Source organism: Sitodiplosis mosellana, unplaced genomic scaffold, assembly GCF_009176505.1.
Source record: "Sitodiplosis mosellana isolate CC-2019 unplaced genomic scaffold, AAFC_SMos_1.0 Smas_scaffold_17, whole genome shotgun sequence".
Lineage (NCBI taxonomy): Eukaryota > Metazoa > Arthropoda > Insecta > Diptera > Cecidomyiidae > Sitodiplosis > Sitodiplosis mosellana.
In genome coordinates this window covers 986021-1009304 of record NW_022595259.1, presented here as the reverse complement: position 1 = coordinate 1009304, position 23284 = coordinate 986021, and the positions used below count along the sequence as shown (strand labels likewise).

Sequence of the window (23284 nt, the reverse complement as noted above, 5' to 3'; positions counted from 1 at the left end):
GTGAATATGGTGCATATTTTGCCAGTATTGTGAATATTTCGTATGACTTTCATCTATGGTGTATATTTCTTGGACGGAATATACATGGAAGCCCCTAGAATGCGTGTCAATGCGCTGAATAACTAGCTTCGAATGCATACAAATATGGTGAATAAAATGTGCGTATTTGCAACTGTCATTCGTGCTCGCCACGAACGAGACGAACCAACAGAAGAAAACAACAACAATAACAGTACGGAACGCAGTGTAAATGCCTAGTTCTTTCCCCCTAGACAGAAGCTTGTGTAATGTGTGAGGCAGTCACTGGCTATTTTTTAGCAGAGCTGCCTTGATGAAATATCGTGTAAATGAATATTCTTTGTTTTTTTTTTCATGGGAGTCGTTGTTTATTGGTTTCACTTAATTACAAATTTTATCAGTTCTGTAGAGGATGTGGGCTTAAGCAACAATGAACATTGACATCAGCGCTAGACATACTAGTTTCTACAACTGTATTCAGCTTCAATTTGATAAAAGATTAAAGAACGAATCAGCCTCATTTTTCGTCGACTTGTAATTCATTTCTTAATCATTGTAGTAGTCATTCATAACGAATTAAAACTGGTCATTTATTTAAGCTATTGCCAGTGAATCAGTTGGGCATTGAGTATTAGTCTTGGAATTATAAGATGAAGTTTAGAATATTTTTCGCTATTTTGCTCTGGTTCTTTATCAAACTTGAAGGCTCACCATCCAAAACAATTGATTATAATGATTGTCGTTTCATCGACAACACCACAGCATCGGTTGAATTATTCTGTGGTCGTGCTAATTTTAAGCATTCAAACAACGATTGTTATTCAATATTTTTGAATTCTTCTTCGATGGCGATCGATCGGCCCAAAGTGGATCTATTGAAATTTGATAAATGTGGACCGGATTCAAGAATTATCAACATTTCTTCCAGTTTTTTGAAGCGGTTCCCAAAGTTACGTGTTATTAATCTATCAAATCTATCGATCAATACATTACAATTGAATTGTATGGATTCGAACAATGGCTTGGAAACAATCAATGATTTGATCATTTCTCGAAATGACTTGGTAGAAGTGCCAAAATCAACATTCAACCTCATGCCTAATTTGACGACAGTTAATTTCTCTCACAACAAAATCAAAATGATTTTTTCGAAACATTTCGCCGGAGCCATCCAACTGACGATGATTAATTTATCGAATAATATTGTGAGCATTTTATCTGGCGAGGCATTTTCGCAAGCGTACAATTTGGAGTTCTTGGATCTAAGTGTAAACAAAATCCAAACGATAGATAACAATATGTTTGTGAATAATGGGAAATTGAAGCATTTAAATCTGAATTTAAATCCAGTGAAGCGGTTCAATTTCGACAATTTTTCACCATTGGCAAATTCATTGGAGGTACAAATTTCTTGGAATCAAATTGAATCACTTAATATCAACTGCAGACATCTAAATCATCATTTCAAAAGTATCAATGAAGAATATACATTTAAAAATGTGCGAATTTTCAATGTTTCTGGTTGTCGAGGAGAAAAATTCTTAGAATTTTTAGACAATCTAAATGGAAATGTTGAAATTTTTGATTTTTCATACAATTTTATCGACAAGTTGATGGCGGGTGTTTTCGAGCGATTTACGAACTTAAAGGCACTACATTTGAGTCATATGAATTTATCTAATATTGGGTTAGATACATTTTCTTATCAAACTCGCTTAAAATTACTAGACCTCTCATACAACGGCTTGACGAATGTGGGTCCGACAATATTTTCAAGGAAATTTTTCCATTTGGAACATTTAAATTTAGAAGGAAATCAACTGATCACCATCGATAGTGTCACTTCAATCAATTTCCCGAATATGATTTGGTTGTCGATTTCAAAAAATCAATTTTCGTGCAAATATTTGACAAGATTTTTGGATAAGTGGAAAAGTGTGGAGAAACTGCAACTCGCAGGCGATCCATCGCGATATCAAATGAATATAGAAGGAATCGATTGCTATTTTACTCAAATTGGTTCAAAGCCTGATGACAACTTGAATGAATTTGGTAAGAGCGATAAAAATTTGAATCAGTTCCGCCAAATTACGAACAATGAAGAATGTACCAACGAAAAATTGCTGTTAATATGGACCTATGGCATCATTGGAGCTTTGTTTTTTATTGCCTTATTCAACTTCATCGCGATCTTGTTTATGTGCCGAAAGTCAAGAAGACGACGTTTAAATGGGGAAAACCATTTCACGGATCAGATTACAGCCGGACGAGAAATAGAAAAACGGACAAATAAAGGAAAAGCGAAGGAAAAAGAGATAGAGAACATATATGAAGAAATTAACTTACAGTGTTCAAACTCGAACCAAAGCCAATATGATGTTCCTCGATTTACCACAATGCAAAAAAGTTACTTATAAACTTATGAACTGTCCATATTTGCAAAAATTAGTTTTAAGAGTTTCAATTCTTTTGATATTAACATAAAATTGCCAAATTTAGTGGTTTGGTTTAATTTTATATTGTTGTCAAAGTTATGGCTTCGATAAAAGTAATTTCTTTCTTTACTTACGACTTAAAAGTAGCTTTTTGATAAAACGGAACATTTGAAGAAAAAAAAACAGAATCTGCTGTAAAATTGTATACAGTTGTTTGCTAAGAAAATGTATGTTTGGGTGATGAAATCAAGTAAGATTGCTCAATAAAATTGTGGCCTCATCATACATTATAAACAAAGGATCGAGTTTATTGTTTTAATTTAAAAAGTCTTCTTCGTTTGATTAAAATTGATTCATCAAAAAATATCGTTATTACTTTGTGCGCAAATGGATGAAACTACATTGAGTCAGAAGCGAGCATATATCCCACAATGGCATAAATTGACATGAAAGATTTTTCTATGTATTTCCCGATTTCGGATAGCACGGAGAAAAATTATTGGATTCGATACAAACTATGAGAATATTTTGAATTGATCTATTTCTCTTTTTAATTACAAATTTTTTTCAAGCCAACACTAAATGAGTGACCATGCGTCTCACGCACTAAATAAGTATGAATATTTTTTCAGTGGCATTCACCGAATATTACAATGTATGCATTTAACCCTTTATCACATTTCGGTTCCTAAAGTAACCAGATACGCCAGACGCTATAGCTATGAAACCACTGAATATTTTTACATTCTTGTTTGAAAACAAATGTAGGGAATTGAACTAGCTTTCATTTGATACTTTACAGGCTACAATTGGTTAGCTGAATGGAAAGTTTTTTCTGTTCATATACTGCTGTAAAAAAAATGCGAAATTATAGCAGAATTCCACATTTTTCCTCCTCTTATCTTGTGGGTTTGTTCATTCTTTTCAATTGTCAAATTAGGACTGGTAGGACCAAAACACATCAATTTAACTTTCTGCATCATTAGTTTTATGAAATTTAATTTTTTCAAGCTTTTATAGTGATTTGACACTTTTGACTCTTTTCCGATTTTCTCGACAAATACGCAATTTTTCAAAAATCTAAGTATGAGGTTTTTCTCTATTTATCGTGGCACAAAACATATATCAAAATGATTCAAAAACAAAAAATTGTGCATCAAATGGTTAATAAGATTCATAAATCATGATTAATTTAATTTATTTATCACTAAGTGAAAGCAAACAAGTGCAAATTCATTTTTAAACGGAATTCATTTTATTGCGATGATTCACTGCTTAGTAATGAATGATTTGGTCAATATCTTGCTGACGAAACCATGATTTACAAATCGTTATTGTCTTATGTGTATTGCGTATTGCCTATTGCCAGCTTGCGATTCATTGTTCAATTCCAAGATTTAAATACTATACGTAATAGCAACCCGCCGAAAAATGTCAACGGCCATAGGTGAGACAACAAAAATTACTGGCATTCAGCTGATCACAGACTAAGTTAAATTTCATAATGTCAAACTTGGTGCAAATTCCGTTTAATTTTGATTCCGATGGAGTGACCATTTCCCATAAATTTCAATGCTGTTATTTTTTTCACTCGGGGAGAAATTTCCGGTGATATACATAATAGCTGCACACAATGAAGAAATAAATATAAGAAGTAAGATATATAGAAATAAAAGTAAAAATATATAGAATGAACCGTGTACAATCAGTTCGAAAAGCAAACCTTAGGCGTTCGCACTCAGTGAAATGTGTTGAATGCATAAAATGAATTACTCGATCATTTTTATTGTGTTTTTTATCATTTTGAATAAAGTTATAAATTCAGATTCACAATTTTCAAGCCAAAATTCGTTAGTATTGAATGATACTTATTGCGATGTAACCTATACAAACAATAATCTTAGTCTCTCAACGGTAGAAATTGTCGTATATCCAGAAAAATGTGTAAATAAAAGTGAAACAGAACTAAAATTTGACTCAGATGTTTTGAAAAAATTCGAAAATTTGCAAACAATCAATGTGTCCTCTCTTGGAATCGTAAAGTTTTATTTCGCTTGGACAAAGAAAGATGAAGAAATTAAAGACAAATCGGGTATAAAATCTTTCATCGCATCACATAATCATTTGCGTGAAATTCAAAATGAGATTTTTATTTATATGCCCATCATAAATTCAATTGACTTCTCGTCAAATGAAATCCGTTCGCTTGATTCATCAAACTTCCTGCCTGCTTCATCCAATTTTAACAGTTCTCTAAGAGAGATTAACTGTTCGAACAACGCGATATCGCGATTGGATCAAAAAGCTTTTTCAATGCTCGACATGTTGGCGAATTTGGATCTAAGTGTAAACAAAATCCAAACGATTGATAAAAAACTTTTTGTGCACAATAAATGTATAAAATATGTGAATTTGAGTAAAAATCCATTGAAAACATTCGATTACAACATGTTTCCAGAAGATGTTGGTTTCGTTGATGTACATCTTCCCTTGAACGAATTAGAGAAATTGGATGTAAGTTGCGGCCAATCGAAGGATGGGACTTCAATTTGCCACTTCGAGGATTTCCATGAAGAAGATAGCTTCAAACATCTCATTCACTTCAATGCATCTCGTAAACGAATGAACGTAACAAACCTATTATGCAAACTGGGTTCGAATGTTGAAGTTTTGGATTTGTCGTTTAATTTCGTGAATGAACTAAAGTTCGGTATGATGAAAAATTTCCCAAAACTAACATATCTGAGCTTGAGTCATGGAAATATAAACACCATCGAAACTGATGCATTTTATTATCAAGTATGGCTGATAAAACTGGACCTCTCTTACAACAATCTAGTAAAACTGAATCACAGTGTATTTTCAAAGAAACATGCCGATTTAAATATGAATTTAGATGGAAATCTTGGACTTAATTGCAGCAATATAAAATGTTTGGAGAATTGGAAAGCAGATAGCACTTCGGATGATTCGGGTGAAGACGGAGCGGAGGAAACTACGGCTGAAAATGCAGCGCTCACATATTCAAAAAGAACTTCATGGGAAACCATTGTGTATGCAGTCGTTGGCACTGCTTTTTGTATTGGAATGATGATGTTGATCATTTGTCTAGTTCGTAGAACATTCGTTACAAAAAAGAGCGTACGAATTAAAGTTACAAATCAAGATCAACGTGCTGAAACTACTAAATTCAAGGATATTCCTGTCGACCATGATTCAGATTATGAAGACATCGAATTGGTACGGCCAACCAATTATCCAATCCCTATTATTTATCCACAAATCGATCTACCAACCACAACATCCGCTCCATTCTTATCGGCACAGTCACAAGCGTATCATCATTATGCTACTGTAAACAAACGAAATAATGATGTCAATACACAATACCCATGATGATACATTTTTTAATTTCTTAATCTTTGTGAGTTTTTGATCTTTCTGGGGCTGTTTGAAGTTTAACGTTCTTTCTTTCTTTCTTTCTTTTCTGCTTACTTGTTTCCTTCTTGATTATCATTATACATTTCTTTTGAATCGTTTAACTGTTTTTGTTTGGAATTTTAATTTTTATTCATAAAAAAAGTTTGGAATGCAATAATGTGTGATTTGAATTATAGAAATAATCTTCAATTATCAATAAAACAAAATATGAAAAATGTTGATAATTTCTTTGATTTCCTTTACTTTGTAATGGTTTGTTATTGGTGATATGCGTGGTTCCTCTTTGACAAAGGTTATGTTGTTATTTTATTTTAATGCTGGTAGAATTTTAACACAAATGAAATACCTCCAGAAAAGTTTACACATCCAGTGAGCTTACCTGCAAAGAAAAAAAAAATTCAATAGAATTCAAAATTTTTTTTAAAGTAACAATGTTGTTTAACGTCGATTCTCCATAAAAGTCGAAATCCAAAGGTTTTTCGATTAGATCAACGTTTGAATATTTTTGATGATACCTATTTGCGAAGAAATATGAAACGCGAATGCGATCATCGCTGTTTTTGCAACATGATTCATGTCAAAAAGTTCAAGGAATGTACTACTAATACAAGAGTCATGATATCAATGCTAGCATGAGTTTTAGTCAGAGATGATCAACTGAGCATCGTTTTCTGCTCCGTGCGTTTACACGCACCTTCTAGAAGAGTAAGTGCGCGCACTGACTCAATTTTGCAATTATCATTTTTGGTGATTTTTCTTCTAAATCTAATACTACTGTGTCCAAAAAGTAAGGTGACATTGCATTTATTTTGAAAATTCTTTATTTATTCTTCCAAATCAATTTCATCGCCTTCAAAGTAATCCCCTCCCGATACAATGCACTTATGCCAACGGATTTTCCAATCTTCGAAACAGTTGAAAAAGTCGACTTCAGGGATGGCCCTCAGCTCCGTCTTCGCTGCGGCTTCAATCTGCTCTATCGTCTCAAAACGGTGTCCCCGGAGCGGTCTTTTGAGCTTGTTGAACAGCCAGAAGTCGCACGGTGCCAAATCAGGTGAATACGGTGGTTGTGGAACGATATGAGTCGAGTTTTTGGCGAAATGTTCACGAAGAATGATCGCATTGTGAGACGATGCATTATCATGGTGCAAAAACCAAGAGTTGTCTTTCCACAATTCCGGCCTCTTTTGGCGGATAGCGTTACGCAAACGACGCATAACACTCAAATAATATTCCTTGTTGACTGTTTGACCCGGGGGAAGGAACTCATAATGCACAACACCCCGATAATCGAAGAAAACAGTCAACATGACCTTGATTTTTGAGCGACTTTGGCGCGGTTTTTTTGGTCTCGGCTCACCTTTGGCACGATATTCGCTCGATTGGTCGGTTGTTTCCGGGTCGTAAGCATAGATCCAAGTCTCGTCTCCAGTGATCATGCATTTCGTCTTGTCAATGTAGTCAGAAAGCATTGTTTCACACACGTCAACTCGACACCTTTTTTCCAAAAAATTCAATGATTTCGGTACCAGTCGAGATTTGACGCGTTTGAGGCCCAAAACATCCTTCAAAATGGTATTGACTGAGCCTTTCGATATGCCAATATCATCAGCAAGGTCTCTAATCGTTAATCGACGGTTTTCCAACACCAAATCTTTATTTTTTTGGACGTGAGCTTCGTCGGTTGAGGTTGATGGTCGCCCAGCACGCTCTTCGTCTTCGACACATTCACGGCCTGCTTGGAACTCACTATACCACTTGTAAACATTTTTTTTCGACATAGCCTCATCACCAAAGGCTTTCTGCACCATCCTCAACGAATCCGCAGCAGAAAATTGATTCCGCAAACAAAATTTAATGCAAATTCTTTGATCAACAAATTTCGACATCGCAAAAAACGAGAAATTCACTTTTAGCAGTCCACAAAACGAAGCGTATCTCAAACACTAATGAATATTTTGACGTGTAATTTGGCAGGGATGTCAAAGACAGTCTCTACCAACCTAAAAATAAAAGGATTTTTTCAAATTCCCCAGCGCGCTAAATTTTAAATGCAATGTCACCTTACTTTTTGGACACAGTAGTATAAACGTGACTTTTTAGAAATTATTCTTTATCCAGAAAGGCTAAATCATAGATATAGTGCCACAATACATTTCAAATGTAAGTCATTTGACACATAGCAGTCAATGCCATCTCAATTCCAACTCATTGAATCATTGAATTTTTCGGCAACTTCTTTCAAACGTGTATGACTTTACTAGAATATAATCAACTTTACGACGACGCTAACAGTTTCTCTGTGGGCCGTTACTACGTATTGATACACTTTCCAGCACACTTTGGAAAAAACTACTCGTTTTCGGTCGTGTTACAAGCACTGCGCATGTATGACGCACTAGGGTGGCTCTTTTGCAGACAAGTTGCGATTTTCTATCGGGCAACTAGTTTAAAAGTTGTGGCTCGATCCAAAAAGAAAAAAAATGCCTTCTATATCGATTTTGGAATACGCTAACACGTTCCGAAAAATCTACGTAGTTGATATTCTTTGTTTAAATGAAAGTTGTTCATTTTTATGCATTTTTATGCATTTTTCACACACTCTTACGCAATACCTATATTTTTCATAGTCATATTCGGATTGCTCGTGAAAAATTACATAAAAAACAGTCAATTTGAAATGACTTTAGTGCAGTTACTACCCTTTGGAAGGCTAAAAACACCAAAAATCGTCCAAATTTCACATTTTTCTGTCATATTTTCATTGAAAATCTCTAATTTTTTTGCTATGAAGATAGTTTCAAGATAGATTTACATGAAATAATCAGAAATCCACTTGATGAATTCATTTTATTTCGTTTTATTGAAAATAATTTACGTTTTTCTACAAATAGATTAGAATAGTTTTCATGAATTTTGATTATTTTTGTTAATTAAGATTTCGGTTTTGTTTTTTTACATTTTTTAGCAAATTAAATGGATACTCTTAGAATAAATGGTAAATAATTCAAACTAAGCTCGCTCTGTTATGAGATGGATATGATTGACGATAGTGTTGAACCGTTTGTACGATGCACTGTTTTTCTTTTTCGTCCATGCTCAAAATTTGATTGTAGTCCGTAAACAGCTGAACACCACGTTCCGCTGAATCATTCACGACATGAATTGCTTTACACGTCTCCAAACCCTCATTGAAGTCGTCTCTTTCAGCCCATTCAGATTAAAATGTCGGTTGTGATTTCAAACCGTTCGAAAAATTCCATGGTGTTCATTGAAACGAAATCGCTTAGGTTCTTCGTTTTGTAATCGGTTTGCAGCTCCAAAACGTCAGCTTTGAGACGTCTAGTCGATGGTTTTTCAATTTTCAGCGCGGCAACCATTCTTTTTTTCTCTTCGATTGACACAGTTGAATCGAAAAATGCGAACGCGACTTGCTCTTCGGCCAAATACCATAAATGATTGGATATTTTTTCGAGAATGTCTGTTAATGCTGCTATAATTTATACTTTGTTTTATGAAATTTAAATCGTTATGTGGAGCATTTATCGCGGAGGTGCAATTGAACCAAGCCTTCACGTAGAATCATACCTCGAGCATGCTTTTGTATCTTTGCCGAGAATGGTTCTGTACTAAGCTGAAAAAACTTAGCTAACAATTTAAAATACATTGCGCCACGCAAGCCATCTAGGTGGCGCCACAAGAAAATTTGGTTCTTATACGAGGTGTATGCTCAAGATATGCGTAGAATATAATCAGGAATAAACAAAAATCACGCAGACCTTCGAATTCACCTTCATCAAATTCGAATTGATCTCTGAACATGAATATTTTTAATGCACAAATTGCCTTTGACATCCATCGAGCATGGTGTATTGCTCCTGGTTTCTTGAATTCTTCTCTTCCGGGCACACTTTCGCCCAAAAACACCACAACCAGTTCCAGAAATTCTTTGTAATCATCGCGACATATTGGTTTCTCTAGGTTCTCAAAACAGAAGGAAACCACGTCTTCAGAGACTTCTAAGGGAATTTGTTTGGCAACTTCTTCATCTTCAATTCCACCTTTGTCGAGATGATCCCAATTCTTTTTCAACTCTTCGAACATTTGCACTGTGGGATTTTTAGTTATTCTTTTAGTGTTTCAAACACTACTTTCGCAGATGCCAAGCCCGTTCCTCTTGTCAATTTCGGAACGCGGAGAATTTTTCCGACACCTGCCTGCGTCAAAACGATTGGTAATCGATCGACTTTTTTGTTGCTTGAATTGTCCGGTAACATTTTACCGTCCCAATGAATCACTAAGCCTTTCTTATTTGAGTACTAAAAGAGAAAAAGAATTCAAATTCAAATTTAATTCGAATCGCATCATTATAAATATTTGAATGAATTACTTCAATACTTCTTAGAGCTTCATCGGCGATTTCTTGACGGAATTTCTTGCGAGATATTTGAAGTGAATGGCGGCCCAAAATGTAGTTATCAATATTTAATTTGAGTGCATGAATAACGGCGGCTATCAAATGTATTGCGAAACGATCTGATATTTTGCATTTATCGAGAGCTCCAACTAATCTTGCCGTATACATGTTGATTTTGGGATTTGATCGAACACGTGATGGTCCTGGCAATTCAAAAACGTCGTCGATACCACCTTCATCGTCGCTTTCAAGGCCGCTCAAAGTATCATAATGAACTGAAAAATTACGTCATACTTTTCAAAACACAAGGAAAATATTGAACATTTTACCGTGTTCATATCGTTGCTTTTCTTGTTCCGCAATAATTTTTCGCTTTGCCTCAGATTCCCATTCTTTACGCTTTCTCTCTTTTCGTTTTTCTTCTTTTTCATTGCTTTTTTTGTCAACACCAATCAAGCTTCCTTCGCGACCTTTCTTTCTTTGCGCAAGCAAAAATTCTCTGTCAATCGCGTTCGTCATTGAAGTGAGTGCATCTTTCGCAGCAATGTCAAATAAGTCGTCAAGTTTATCAATGAACTCTTGCTCTTTTCTAGTCTGAAATTCGGATGGTTTTGTGTGTGATCTTTGCAAATCTTTATAATCAGTGTGCCAATTTTCCAATTTTTTACGGCAGTACCATTTTTCTGATATTGGAATTCCAGCGTTCTCCCAAAATATACTTGCTTCTTCGATGACAAGTCTTAAGCTCTCTTTGTACCCTAATTTAAATTCACGCATATTATGCAGAAAAACTGAAAGAACTTGTCGATTTGATGGCAATTTCGAACCTATTATTTGATGTTCAGTGTGCCCGAGAATGTAAATTTTCGAATCTGAACGAAGTTTTTTTGCCGGTGGTTGCGATGACATTTTTTTAAAGTGAATTTTGTTCAATTTTACAATTAGAATGCAACAGTACTGCGAATTGATACAGTTTCCAATGCCGACTGACACGTGCTAACACGATAGCTGTCACTTGAATGTGTAACATGCGCCAAAGCGACTCCGCAGAAATATAAACAATTTGTATTAAATAAACAATGTTCGATTCAGCTCGATTTGACATTTTGCGGGATGTATGCATGTTTCGTTCACATTACAATCGCGTGAATTACATTGATCAAATCAAGAAAGAGGGAAATTTGAATGTATTTTACCGCGTTGATGCTAAGTTTATGAAGAAAAATGTGAAATTTGGACGATTTTTGGTGTTTTTAGCCTTCCAAAGGGTAGTAACTGCACTAAAGTCATTTCAAATTGACTGTTTTTTATGTAATTTTTCACGAGCAATCCGAATATGACTATGAAAAATATCGGTATTGCGTAAGAGTGTGTGAAAAATGCATAAAAATGCATAAAAATGAACAACTTTCATTTAAACAAAGAATATCAACTACATAGATTTTTCGGAACGTGTTAGCGTATTCCAAAATCGATATAGAAGGCATTTTTTTTCTTTTTGGATCGAGCCACAACTTTTAAACTAGTTGCCCGATAGAAAATCGCAACTTGTCTGCAAAAGAGCCACCCTAATGACGCACGCAGATTACGTTGCGGCCGCTGCTCAGTCACTCGGTACGCTTCAGTCATCGCTGGTTGTAGTTAGATAAAAAAATAAAGTCACAATTAAGAAATGCATGTTGTTTTAACGAAACATATCATTATTAAATGTTGGTTATTTTTACGAGCTTCGTTATGAAACATTTATATGCATTAAATTTTTTCACCGTTAATCAACTTAGACGTTAACAATATTAAATTTTTTCGATAGGAGAAAATGCGCAAAAATTAAATACATTCTCAATTCACTCTTCGAAAGGCCAACGAAGAGTTTATTATATTCGTTAAAAAAAAATGCCACATGCTGACTGACTTGTGATATGAATGAGTAAATAATGTCAAGTGATAAAACTTCGTATACAAACATTTTCCGTTTGAGTGCATGAACAGAGCGATCACGCATGGAGCGAGCAGGTTTGCATGTAGATTGTGATAAGTTCATTTAAGTTAAATTCAGTTTTGTGATTCTACTTGAAATAATCACACCCATAACACATTTGGCTCAAGAAAATAGTCAATTAGTACCTTTTTTAAAATCAATTTTCAAAAGGTGGAAAGAAATGAAGTTGGTAGTCGTTTTCCTCGTTTTATTAATATTCAAAAGTGAATCTAGTGTTCAAAGTACCGATTCTGGTTTTGTTGGGTGTTTTAGCACATACAATGGCATGAGATATATTGAAATGGTTTGTGATGATAAAACTAGACCAGCATTAAATCGAGAATGCGTGAAAAATGGCGACAAAGCAGAAGTGCGAGTGTTGAAGTATCAGTGTGACGAACCATTAGGAACTTTATTCATCAAAAATGAGACATTCTACAACCTAACAAGTTTGCTTAAAATTGATGTTTCATCGCTTAATATATCGGAACTAGGCTTTTCGTCGGATAAACTCGAAAGTGTTAAAGTATTTACGGCATCATATAACCATTTGGTTGAAAAAGACGTTTCAGTTTCGGATCGAATGCCAAATTTAATCGAAATTGATTTGAGCTCCAACAATATAAAAAGAATTTCAAAGTGTCATTTCAATCAAAACAACGATCTTCAATCATTAAATCTCGCTCATAATTTAATCGCACATTTGGATAATGGTGCATTTGCTAATTTATCAAAACTAAAAAGAATTGATTTGAGTCATAATAAAATTCAGTCGATATCTGAACAATTACTCAAAGAAAATAAATTACTTGAATTTCTGGACATACGGAATAATCCAATGGAAAGCTTCAGTTTCAAAATATTTTCAAGAGAAGCAGGCGTGGTGAAGGTGCATCTTCCAGCAAATAAAATTACGAATTTGGATATCGATCGCCCGAACGATTTTAACGATGACGAATACTTCGAAAATATCAAAACATTCCGGGCTTCGGGCAATCAATTGAAAAATGTGTCGGAAATTCTCAAACGATTTGGTCGCACTCTTCAGGTGCTGAGTTTAACAAACAGTGTCATTGGAACACTGAGTAAAGACATGTTGGAAAAATTCAACGATTTGAAAGAATTCACAATGACACATGCAAATATATCAATGATTGAAGTCAACGCATTTTTATATCAAACAAAGATTGAAAAACTTGATTTATCGTGTAACGAACTCATTGAAGTTGATGCAACAATATTTTGTAAGAAATTTTTCAATTTAAAAACGTTAAATTTAGGGGGCAATCGATTGACCGCCATAGATGGTGTGAATTCAGCCAATTTAGAGAAACTTGAGTCACTTTCGATCTCGAATAATCAATTTACTTGCGATTATTTGAGAAAATTTGTGAACCAATGGCATGGTAAAAATTTAAAATTTTCAAGCACTTCATCCAAGGAAAGAACTAACATCCAAGGAATTGATTGCAACAATGAAACGTCAAGCAGTAGCGAAAAATTAAACAATAACGTACATCAGGAAACTGATGCAGATGCAGATACAAAAATGTTTGGTGTAACCTCATGCCCTTCAACACTACCATATATTATCACTATCATCACATTATGCATAATCATAATGATTTTTACAATTTCGGAGATAGCTCGTTATGTTTGCCAGAAGAAAGATTACAGAAAAATCAAAAGTTTTGTCAAAACAGATATTGGAGTTCAAACAATTGAACTGGATGCGACTGACCGACCCTTCGAGCCAATCAAAACAAACAATGATCCACATTACGAAGAGATTGAAATTAAAAGCCTATCGTCTAGTGTTTGTCAAGAGGATACGCTACCACTTGAAAATCGACCGCTTCCAATGCCGCCTACGGAGAACAAATGTCTTCTTTCCTACGGTCATATTTCCAATGCATCTCTGCCAATTACAGATCAATATGCTAGCGTTGTGAAAAAAACAAGATAGTAAATAATCCCAACAGAATTAAAGGATTTCTCTTGAAGATCTTGTATCCTTCTTGATTATCATTATAAATTTCTTTTAAATCGTTTAAATAGGACGAGAGATTATTCTCCTTTATTAGGAAATATATCATTTCAAATTAGTCATGTTATTGTAATTTATCATATCACAGCGAAGAATTTCCAGTTTTTCATAATTCGAGTTTATAGACTTAAAAGAAATTATATTTGGTGGGAAAAATCTTTTAATTTGATACGATGATTTGTAACTTCTAAACAATGATCTTCTAATTTGTAATATTTAAATAATGACCTTTATTTATTGTGAAATAAATGCCCTTCCGCAATTGACGATAAACATTCTATTTTGTTTCACGTAGTTGTATATTGTAAATAATTAAATATGCTCATTACATGTGTTATGTGTAAGATAAGAACTTCGGTTAGTGGAAATGAAGTTTTTTTCGTTTTTTTTTTCAGATTCACCAACTATACTTCTTCTTTTTCTTTCTCTTATATAGCAAACGTCAGTTCCAAATGTGAAAAAGAGGCAATTACTCAAATGAACGGAAGCCCTTTGTGATTATCAGCTTCACTCGGTCGTTGTATAAGTTGCCGTTTCAAAATAGCAATGAACAAAGAAATTTCCACGAATTCAATTGATAAGAGATGGAGATATAGAATAGCGACACTATTCGAATACATACCATTCCATGACATTCTTCTCCACTGATTATGACGTGCATATAAATATTGCAGCATAACTACACTAGTATGAACTATTTTGAAAATGACCATGTGTACTGCGTTAACTTTGTTTAGCAATATTTGGTAACAAAAATGCAGAAATTGATTTACAAAGTTCCGCAATGATCAATCCCAAAGCATTTTACTCAATTCAACACATTGTAAAAACAATACTCATAACAAGATTTATCTGCTTGAATTACTCATGATTCTATACAAGATAAACCCGTCTCGAAATTATAAAAATATATTGTGATAATTTATTCAATCAAAAGCAGTAAATATAATCAAAATCGTTGCTTTCTTATTCAGTTGTGAAGAATGTATGTTGATTCATTGCTATTTATTAATAAGAACTTCAGTTTAAATTTTTCTGATATGGACATGATTAATTCAGTTAACATCGTCATTTTTATTGCAAAACACGTATTTAACCCGTGTAAAAATGTCAACAGTCTTTAGCAAAACAGAGGAATACTCTATGTATTTTGTTGACGATTGAAGCAAAGTATATCAATAGCGCCGCCTAACATGATGCGACGTTTGCATATGGCAGCACGAATCAACATCTCTGTGTACAACGCACACAAAGACTTTACTTTCACACGTACGTATAGTTACAGAAATTTGTGATTGGCGGCGCTCCCAACAAAGTTTCCACAGCAGTTCTAAACGTCAAACATTGCTATAGCATATGAGCTAGGTAGTTTTGGTCTTTAAGTTCGGATGAGGACGACTTTATGCAGTTATAAACATGTTTGGGAGCAAAGTAGGATTCATTATTCAAGATTTTTTTTCACTTGGGAACATTTCTGCTGATATACGCAAAGTGTACTCATGAAGCAAAAAAAAAAGATTTTGCATACGAGGCTGTGTTATGCGAACTTGTATTCAACCAGTTTAAGAACTAAACTTAACACATTCACACTCAGAGAATTTTTTTGAGATCTAAAATGAATCACGTCATCATATGTGTTGTGTTTTTCATTTTTCTAAATGAAGTTATTCACTCAGATCCACAGTTTTTAAATCAAAGTTCATCAAAATTAGCCAACAAAATTAGAACAATTGATCGTAATAATGAAACCCTCCGTAACGGAAATGTGAACACTAGCAGAGAAGAGGCGTCAATCGTTTCCAATTTCGTTGATGGGGCCGTATGGAATGTTGAGCCATCGCAATCGTTTAATTTAACGTGTAATTTTTCTGCAGAACCACAGCCAGAATTAAATTGGTACAAGTATGAAAAGGATGCGAGAAAGGCAATTCAAATTACTGACCGTAATCATATGTCATTGGAAAATGATGGACAAACGCTTCAATTTAAATCCGCTATAGAGGATGACGAAGGTAAATACGAATGTGAGGCTAAATATGGACAAAACTCTCATCAATCCCGTTCAATCACCATAGAAATCAGTAAGGGAAAATAACTTTTGATTCCAAGAAAAAATGCTGTAAACTATTTCGTGTTCGATTTTATTTAAGATGTGCCGTGGTACTTGCGAAAATATTTTTTTCTTGGACTATTGATATTGATAATTATTATATTGGTAATTTGTCAATCGTTGAGAGGATTCTCTGTCTATAACCAACTTGAAAGAGCAGGTTTGGCCAACTTTGTTGCGGGGGATGTAAATAATCTGAAGCCCGAATTGGCACTAGATGTACAGGCTGATCTGCTTCCGTATGATCAGAAATATGAATTTCCACGCAACAAACTTAAGCTTGGCAAACAACTTGGCTCTGGCGCTTTTGGAGTTGTGCTCGAGGCAACGGCACAAGGAATTGTAACACATGAAGCGGAGACAAAAGTTGCCGTCAAAATGGTTAAGAAGATTGCTTGTAATGAGGTTTGTCATCAAAACATTATTTACCATGAAATATTTTGATTGGAGTTTTTCAATTCTTTCATTTCATTCACAACTGAATGAATTCAACAGGTGATGCGGGCACTAGTATCTGAACTGAAAATCATGGTCCATTTGGGTCAACATTTGAATGTGGTCAACTTACTCGGCGCAGTCACTACGGATATTACAAACTGTGAGTAAAATAGTGGCAGTCGCCTCAAGTTATCAAAGATTATTCTTAATTTTGTTAGATAATCGTCGTTTTGTCATTCTTTGTTTCTATGAAATTGAAAAGATTCATTTTATTCTTTTCTTTCACCTTCATTTGGTGATAGTCAATCTTATGGTCATCGTTGAACACTGTCCATTTGGTAATCTTCAGAGTTTTTTGGCGAAAAATCGTCGATATTTTGTGGATCAAATTGTGCCAGGCACAAATCAAATTAATACTAAAATTGGTAAAATAGACAGGAATTCAGGCTGGTACTAAAACATCACATTTGGAATATTCTTCTCGATTATAAAATCTATCTCTTCAACAGTTGTTATCGATCAAAAGCATGTAATCATACATTTGGTGGTTCCAGTTTGGAACCGATACTTCAATCTGCTTCAGGAAGTGAGTGTCAAACTCTTTAGGGTTTTAATTTTAAAAATACATTTCACAATTCTTATCATTTACCCAGGTGGCAGCTGTCTGGTAATGATGGATGAAACAACAGAGTCTTCACCATGTTCGATTACAACTGAAGATTTGCTCATCTGGTCATTCCAAATTGCGCGTGGAATGGATTATTTGGTCTCACGCAAAGTGTTGCATGGGGATCTAGCGGCGCGAAACATTTTACTATGTGATGACAATATAGTGAAAATTTGTGATTTCGGATTAGCCCGATCATTGTGCAAAAATGAGAACTATCATATGAAGACCAAGGTAAAAATTAAATAATAATTATTTATTTGTCCCATTATAATGGGACATATGTAGGATTTTTTCATAGATCAATAATTTGTATTTTGGAACTGCTAGCACAACTTGCCATTGAAATGGCTTGCACTAGAATCAATAAATAATGGTGTGTTTAGCACATATTCGGACATTTGGTCATTTGGAATCGTTCTTTGGGAGCTGTTTTCACTCGGTGCAAAACCATATTCATGCATTAAAATTGAAGATTTGAAATACAAATTGAATGACGGTTATCGAATGGAGAAGCCGGCTTTCGCCACAGAATGCATGTAAGTGTTGAATTTTTTGAAAAATTGCGTGGAATTGAAGGTTTCAAAATGTTTTAAATTTCCCATGCAGATACTATATTATGCTATCGTGTTGGTGTTGCAATCCCGAGAAACGTCCGAAATTCAGTGAATTGGAAAAAATTATTTCAGAAATGGTTGGAAATAATGTGTCAGACCACTATATCGATTTAAATGAACCGTATGTAGAGGCGAACGAGAACCGATTCAACTCAGGCGAAACCGACTATTTAGCTCTACTAAAATCGCCTGATTCTCAAGCACCTCCTGTGCCAATGAATGTGTTGCGGGAAAAATATTTTCCATTTATAGCCAAAACGTCGGACGATACATTAATAGCAACAAATGGCATTTATGTTGACAGCGATGTACTGAAATAAAGCCAACATTCTCCTGATACTTTGCAAAAAGTAACTCTTGCTGAGAGCACTATTCCAAACTCACTATATGAATTTATTTTGCTGGATCAATATCCGATTGATATGAAAGAAAATATGTCATAGTCTAAAAGTATTTTCGTGGAAATTTATGTATTTCAATGAAAAATAAAATTTTGTTCAAAATAAGTCTCAATATTTTCCATTTTTGCTAAATGAACTAAATGAATTTTGTTTCTCAAAGTTCTCAAAGTTCACGCTTTATTTGTCGGAGTGAGATATAAATTTTAAAATATCCTATTCTTTGCATATACTTGGTTTTTAGTTATTTTTGTCATCAAAAACCTAATGAAAATAAAATTGGAAAATATTATTGATATATCAATAATTAATCTCTCTGTGATAGAAAAGATTTTTTTTTTGGTTCAGGAAGTGAGAAGAAGAATCTGAATCTAATGAAATTTAAACTAAGATACCATCAATTTGTATTTAAGTCAATTGTATTTAATATTTCGCAAAATGATATTCACACACTGCTGAATCCTAATAAACATTCCTAATCAAATTTATAAATTTTCACACCCATTTTGGGCACTGAAAACAAAGGCATCTAAACAATCCACAAATATGATGTGCTGAATAAAATTTCTTCAAATGGTTTTTCCAAAACCCATTTCCGTCATAAATATTAAATGTTCCTTATGAGAAGCACAAGAAAAAATGTTGCTTTCCATTGGATTAAATTCCATGACTTTGTATGAAGTGTGTGCGTGTATTTTTTGTCTTTTTTTTCTGAGAGTAGATAAAAATACGTACGTGGAAACAATAGGACCTGGACGCACAATGACTGTGAATGGAATGGCTTCTGTTTGAGCCGATTCTATTTTCGCTGGAGCGTCCAATTTCTCAGCAAACAGATTAATAGCATTATGTCTGGATTTCTCGCGCATCAGTTGCATATTAATGTGCAAACAAAGCGTATTCATGAGCGACGAGGGCTGAAGTAAAAGATAAAAAAGAAACCTCGACATAGCCTAAACGAACGAGAAAAAAACAACAAGTAACAAGATGAAGAAGAAGGAGAAATTGTATCGAAATGAGAGGATGATATAGTGTGTACGATGTTGGATCGATTGGCATGAATTGCACATTTTGCGCAGCTATTATAAGCACAAATTGAGTTTTTGCGTATCGTTTTTCGACTTTTTCCGTGGCGTCAACATACTTTGTCGTTCGCACCCGCGGCGGCAAATGAGAAGAAGAGCAGCGAGAGAGAAAAAAGTTTTGTTGTTGCTAGAACTTTTTCGCTGTTTGTTTCTCTCACAAACTTCACACGAACACACGCATGATTTGTCATACAAAGTACGTAAATGACGAAACATCACTTATTTTTTGTGTGCTCATTTTCCCCTTAGCTTTTGTTGTTCTTTTATTTTTCAGCTCAAAGAATCCGTGTAGTGGGTAAGATTTGCATGGTGACGGCTGGCTTCAAAGTTAAAGATGGAAAAAACCAACAACACTCAACACACAACTGAATCGAGCTATGACTTTGTACATTTTGACGTTTCAATTGCCTCTCTGATATGTCTAATCGGATCAAAAGGCATGAGGCGTGTAAATGCCAAGCGTCATGCCACTCTTTTCTTCATTGAATCCACATTAATACGTGTATCAATTCGCATTGCTCATTTCATCCTTCCTCAGTACAAAGTGTGTATGATTTGACAAACACAAAGGAAAAAAAATAATTTGCACCAAAAAAATCTACGCTCATTTCTTCTCATTCAAATTTCATACGACCGACTTCCTCATTTTTTCCCAACGCATTTCAAAGTTTTGTTGAATAATACATTTTTTTCTGACTTCTGCTTGCTCGCTCAGTCACTATATCGTTTCACATTTTCGGATGTTTTGTTTCTTATTTGACTTCACTGAAAATAAATTAAACGCGCGTCTTTTTGCTCTGTTTTGCTTATTGTTTGTGTTAACAAGTCATCCCCTCACACAAAACTCCAAGCACACGACTTGCTTTTTTATTCCTCTTTGCTCTGCAAACAGTTTTTTTAGCCGTCTATTTTTTGAGAGATTTTCTGCCGTAGCGGTACATGATTGATGGCTTGTTTTTAGCTCTTGACTCGCTCCAGATGGTTTTGTGCAAAAGATACAGAAATAATACAATTTTTTTTCTCCAAAAATACTCAGTTTTAAACAAACACACAATACATCATAAACAATCGACCACTTTACTTTTTGGTGGAGAAACAACGCTCTCTCTCTCTCTCTCTCTCTCTCTCTTTCTCTCTCTCTTTTGAATCCAAACAAATGAAATCAGGCTTGTGAAAAGAAAAAAGGAAAACCAAGCACAATACAGCAAATGGAGTGGTAAAGTTTTCTTATTTTTATAGGATCAAGGCTCATTAATAATGGCATCGAAAAAACGTGAATGTGTTTCAAATTGCAGCACATAAATGTGAGTTTTTTTTTTCAACTTTACTAAAGGTAGACAAATAACAACAATATTAACTGCCTTTTTAACGAAAATAGTCGCAAATATTGAATTTGCTTGAAAATGGCGACATCAAATCCAAAACCACATGAATAAAATCCAAATATTTCAACACATGGTTGAACCAAAATATAGAAAAAAAATTCATAAAAGATCAATAACCACGAAACAGTTCGGAGATTTCTTATTTTAGCTCTTAAGACTGACTAATTTTGTAAAGCGAAGAAAGCTTTTGAGCCGAATCAATTTGCTTGGCAAACAGTTCAAATTTCTTCGACAGTGCATTTATCTTTCGCTATCGATTTCCATTAATTTTCCGAGCAAAAAGTATCTGTTTAAAATCACAAACGAGTCGGAGCGTATTCCAGCGCAGTTTCTTGGAGGTTGTTGAAGAATTGTCTGGGTGAGGATGAAAAAAAACTGTGTGTTCGTTTTTTTTTGCTCGTAAAAAATATCAATTCAAACATAATTGAGGCATCTCATTCGAACGTGCGGCATTCACCCCATTGAATTTTCGCGTCGCATCCTCTTTTCTTTTTGTTTTTGTCTTGCACTTTATGTGGGTACAAGCATTCATTCACGATTGTTTTTTTTTCAATTTCAATTCCACCGAAAGCGATCCAATTTGTTGTATGTCAAAGAGTCTGGTTCTTGTTGTTGTTGCTGCTTCTTGTTCGCTTCCCCTTGAGCTTAACAAGTGCTGCTTATTCACACCTTTTGCATGATACTGTTCCGTGCGCATTCATGCCATTCAACATCAGTTCCTCTCTTCTTCTTTTTTTCATGGCGTTCATTATCAATTAGAAAATGCTGATGAATGTGTAACACAATGGGATCAAAGTGCGCGCGACATACAATCTTTGTGCATTGTTTCACGTTGTAATTATGCAATCAAAGGGATTTTCTCAATGGCACCATGCGATTGTGTACCGCGCGGTGGTCGGGCGCGCGCATATTTTCGCGCGTTGTGTTTGTTCCATTTGAAACACAACAATGTGATCAATTTCTAATAAACAGCGGTTTCGATTTCCGCTTGAGCTTCAAGTGCCCTTTGCCATATGATGGAATACATCAATTTTCACCCGATGCTCGTGCAAGCGGAAATCATTCCAATTTACAACATATCGTACGTTTTTCTCCTTTGATTCCGGAAACCAGCATGATTTTATTGACAGTGGAAGTCAAGCAGAGATGAATCATATTCAAAATGTTGATTTTTTTTTTTGAAAAGAGATTTTTTGTGTGTGTTTGATATTCTCAATGAGTGTAAATTCCGGAGTCAGAAGAATTCTTTGGCCCTTAAATACCCATTAACGTAGCTGTAAACGCTGTCAAAATTTCATTCAAAGTATTATTTTTCCATCTCTGAAACCGTCCACTCGATGAACATTACTTGGCTTCCGCAGTAAACTATCGCATGAAACATACCGATTTTGAGTTGTTGTGAGCAACTGATGAATATAAATGTTCACATTTCAATGTACACTATAAACCATATTTAATATTGAATACGGTTGTTTTCCGTGAAATTGAGTGAATGGAACACGGGCAACGAGATTGTATTTGAATTGGTTCCGTTCATAGTGACCACATTTGCAAATCATTTTGTGCTATTATATGTTACTTCGATTTAACGTTTTGAAATAAGAAAAATGCTTTGGAAATAACAGGTGAAATGAATGAAGGAAATATGTTACGGGATCAAAGAGAAAAAAAGGCTCATTTCGATGAGTTCTTTGTGTTTTTTCATCTCATCGAATTGTGTACAATTTTCAATCGAGCGTAGGTATATGTTTGTGCATATCCAAAAACATTGTCACAAAATACGATACATAATTAAAAGAAATCATATAGTTCGACTTTCATTGTTCTTTTCATTTTATGACAAAATAATTGTTAATTAGGATACCTAATTATTATTTACAACGCCAACGAGTGAAAAGGTTGAGCAATGGGAGTGCTATTGAATATTAAATATTTAATTCATTCCTTCGAGCTTCTATCAAGTATTAAAAATTGAAGACTGAAAATTACCGTCGGAATGTATTGCTTCAGCGCATTCCAATCAAAGATGGCATTTTCAGAATTTCGTAATGTTATTAAATTATTCATCATTATAATTCCGGAAAATTCGACTAATTTATCAAGAAATATCACTTTGTACATGGTAATTGATGGTAATGTGCTTCAGGATTTCCTTATTGATTTTTCTATAGTAGACTAAGAGCCAGTGATAGTAGACTATTACCTCATAAAATTCCTGGATCATAGTACTAATAAAATGATTTAGTCA

At 34.5% G+C, this 23284-nt stretch overlaps 4 protein-coding genes across 4 annotated transcripts in view; 3 read left to right on the top strand and 1 right to left on the bottom strand.

Annotated features, from left to right (window-relative positions):
* LOC129568237 (uncharacterized) overlaps nucleotides 1–23284 on the bottom strand; it is a 165624-nt gene that overhangs the window by 88080 nt on the left and 54260 nt on the right. The gene's annotated exons all lie outside the window — the stretch shown is intronic.
* LOC129568239 (toll-like receptor 6) lies at nucleotides 639–2860 on the top strand. Its single transcript, XM_055445897.1, has one exon. The coding sequence runs from the start codon at nucleotides 669–671 to the stop codon at nucleotides 2433–2435; it is 1767 nt and encodes a 588-aa protein (XP_055301872.1). The 5' UTR covers nucleotides 639–668; the 3' UTR covers nucleotides 2436–2860.
* Nucleotides 10517–15314, top strand: LOC129568240 (leucine-rich repeat-containing G-protein coupled receptor 5-like). The gene has a single exon (XM_055445898.1). It carries the CDS (start codon nucleotides 12471–12473, stop codon nucleotides 14253–14255), a length of 1785 nt encoding a protein of 594 aa, XP_055301873.1. The 5' UTR covers nucleotides 10517–12470; the 3' UTR covers nucleotides 14256–15314.
* On the top strand, nucleotides 15436–18691 carry LOC129568236 (vascular endothelial growth factor receptor 3-like). Its single transcript, XM_055445893.1, has 8 exons — nucleotides 15436–16417; nucleotides 16487–16851; nucleotides 16942–17044; nucleotides 17187–17334; nucleotides 17394–17470; nucleotides 17538–17785; nucleotides 17882–18090; nucleotides 18161–18691. The coding sequence occupies exons 1-8, from the start codon at nucleotides 15952–15954 to the stop codon at nucleotides 18486–18488; spliced, it is 1944 nt and encodes a 647-aa protein (XP_055301868.1). The 5' UTR covers nucleotides 15436–15951; the 3' UTR covers nucleotides 18489–18691.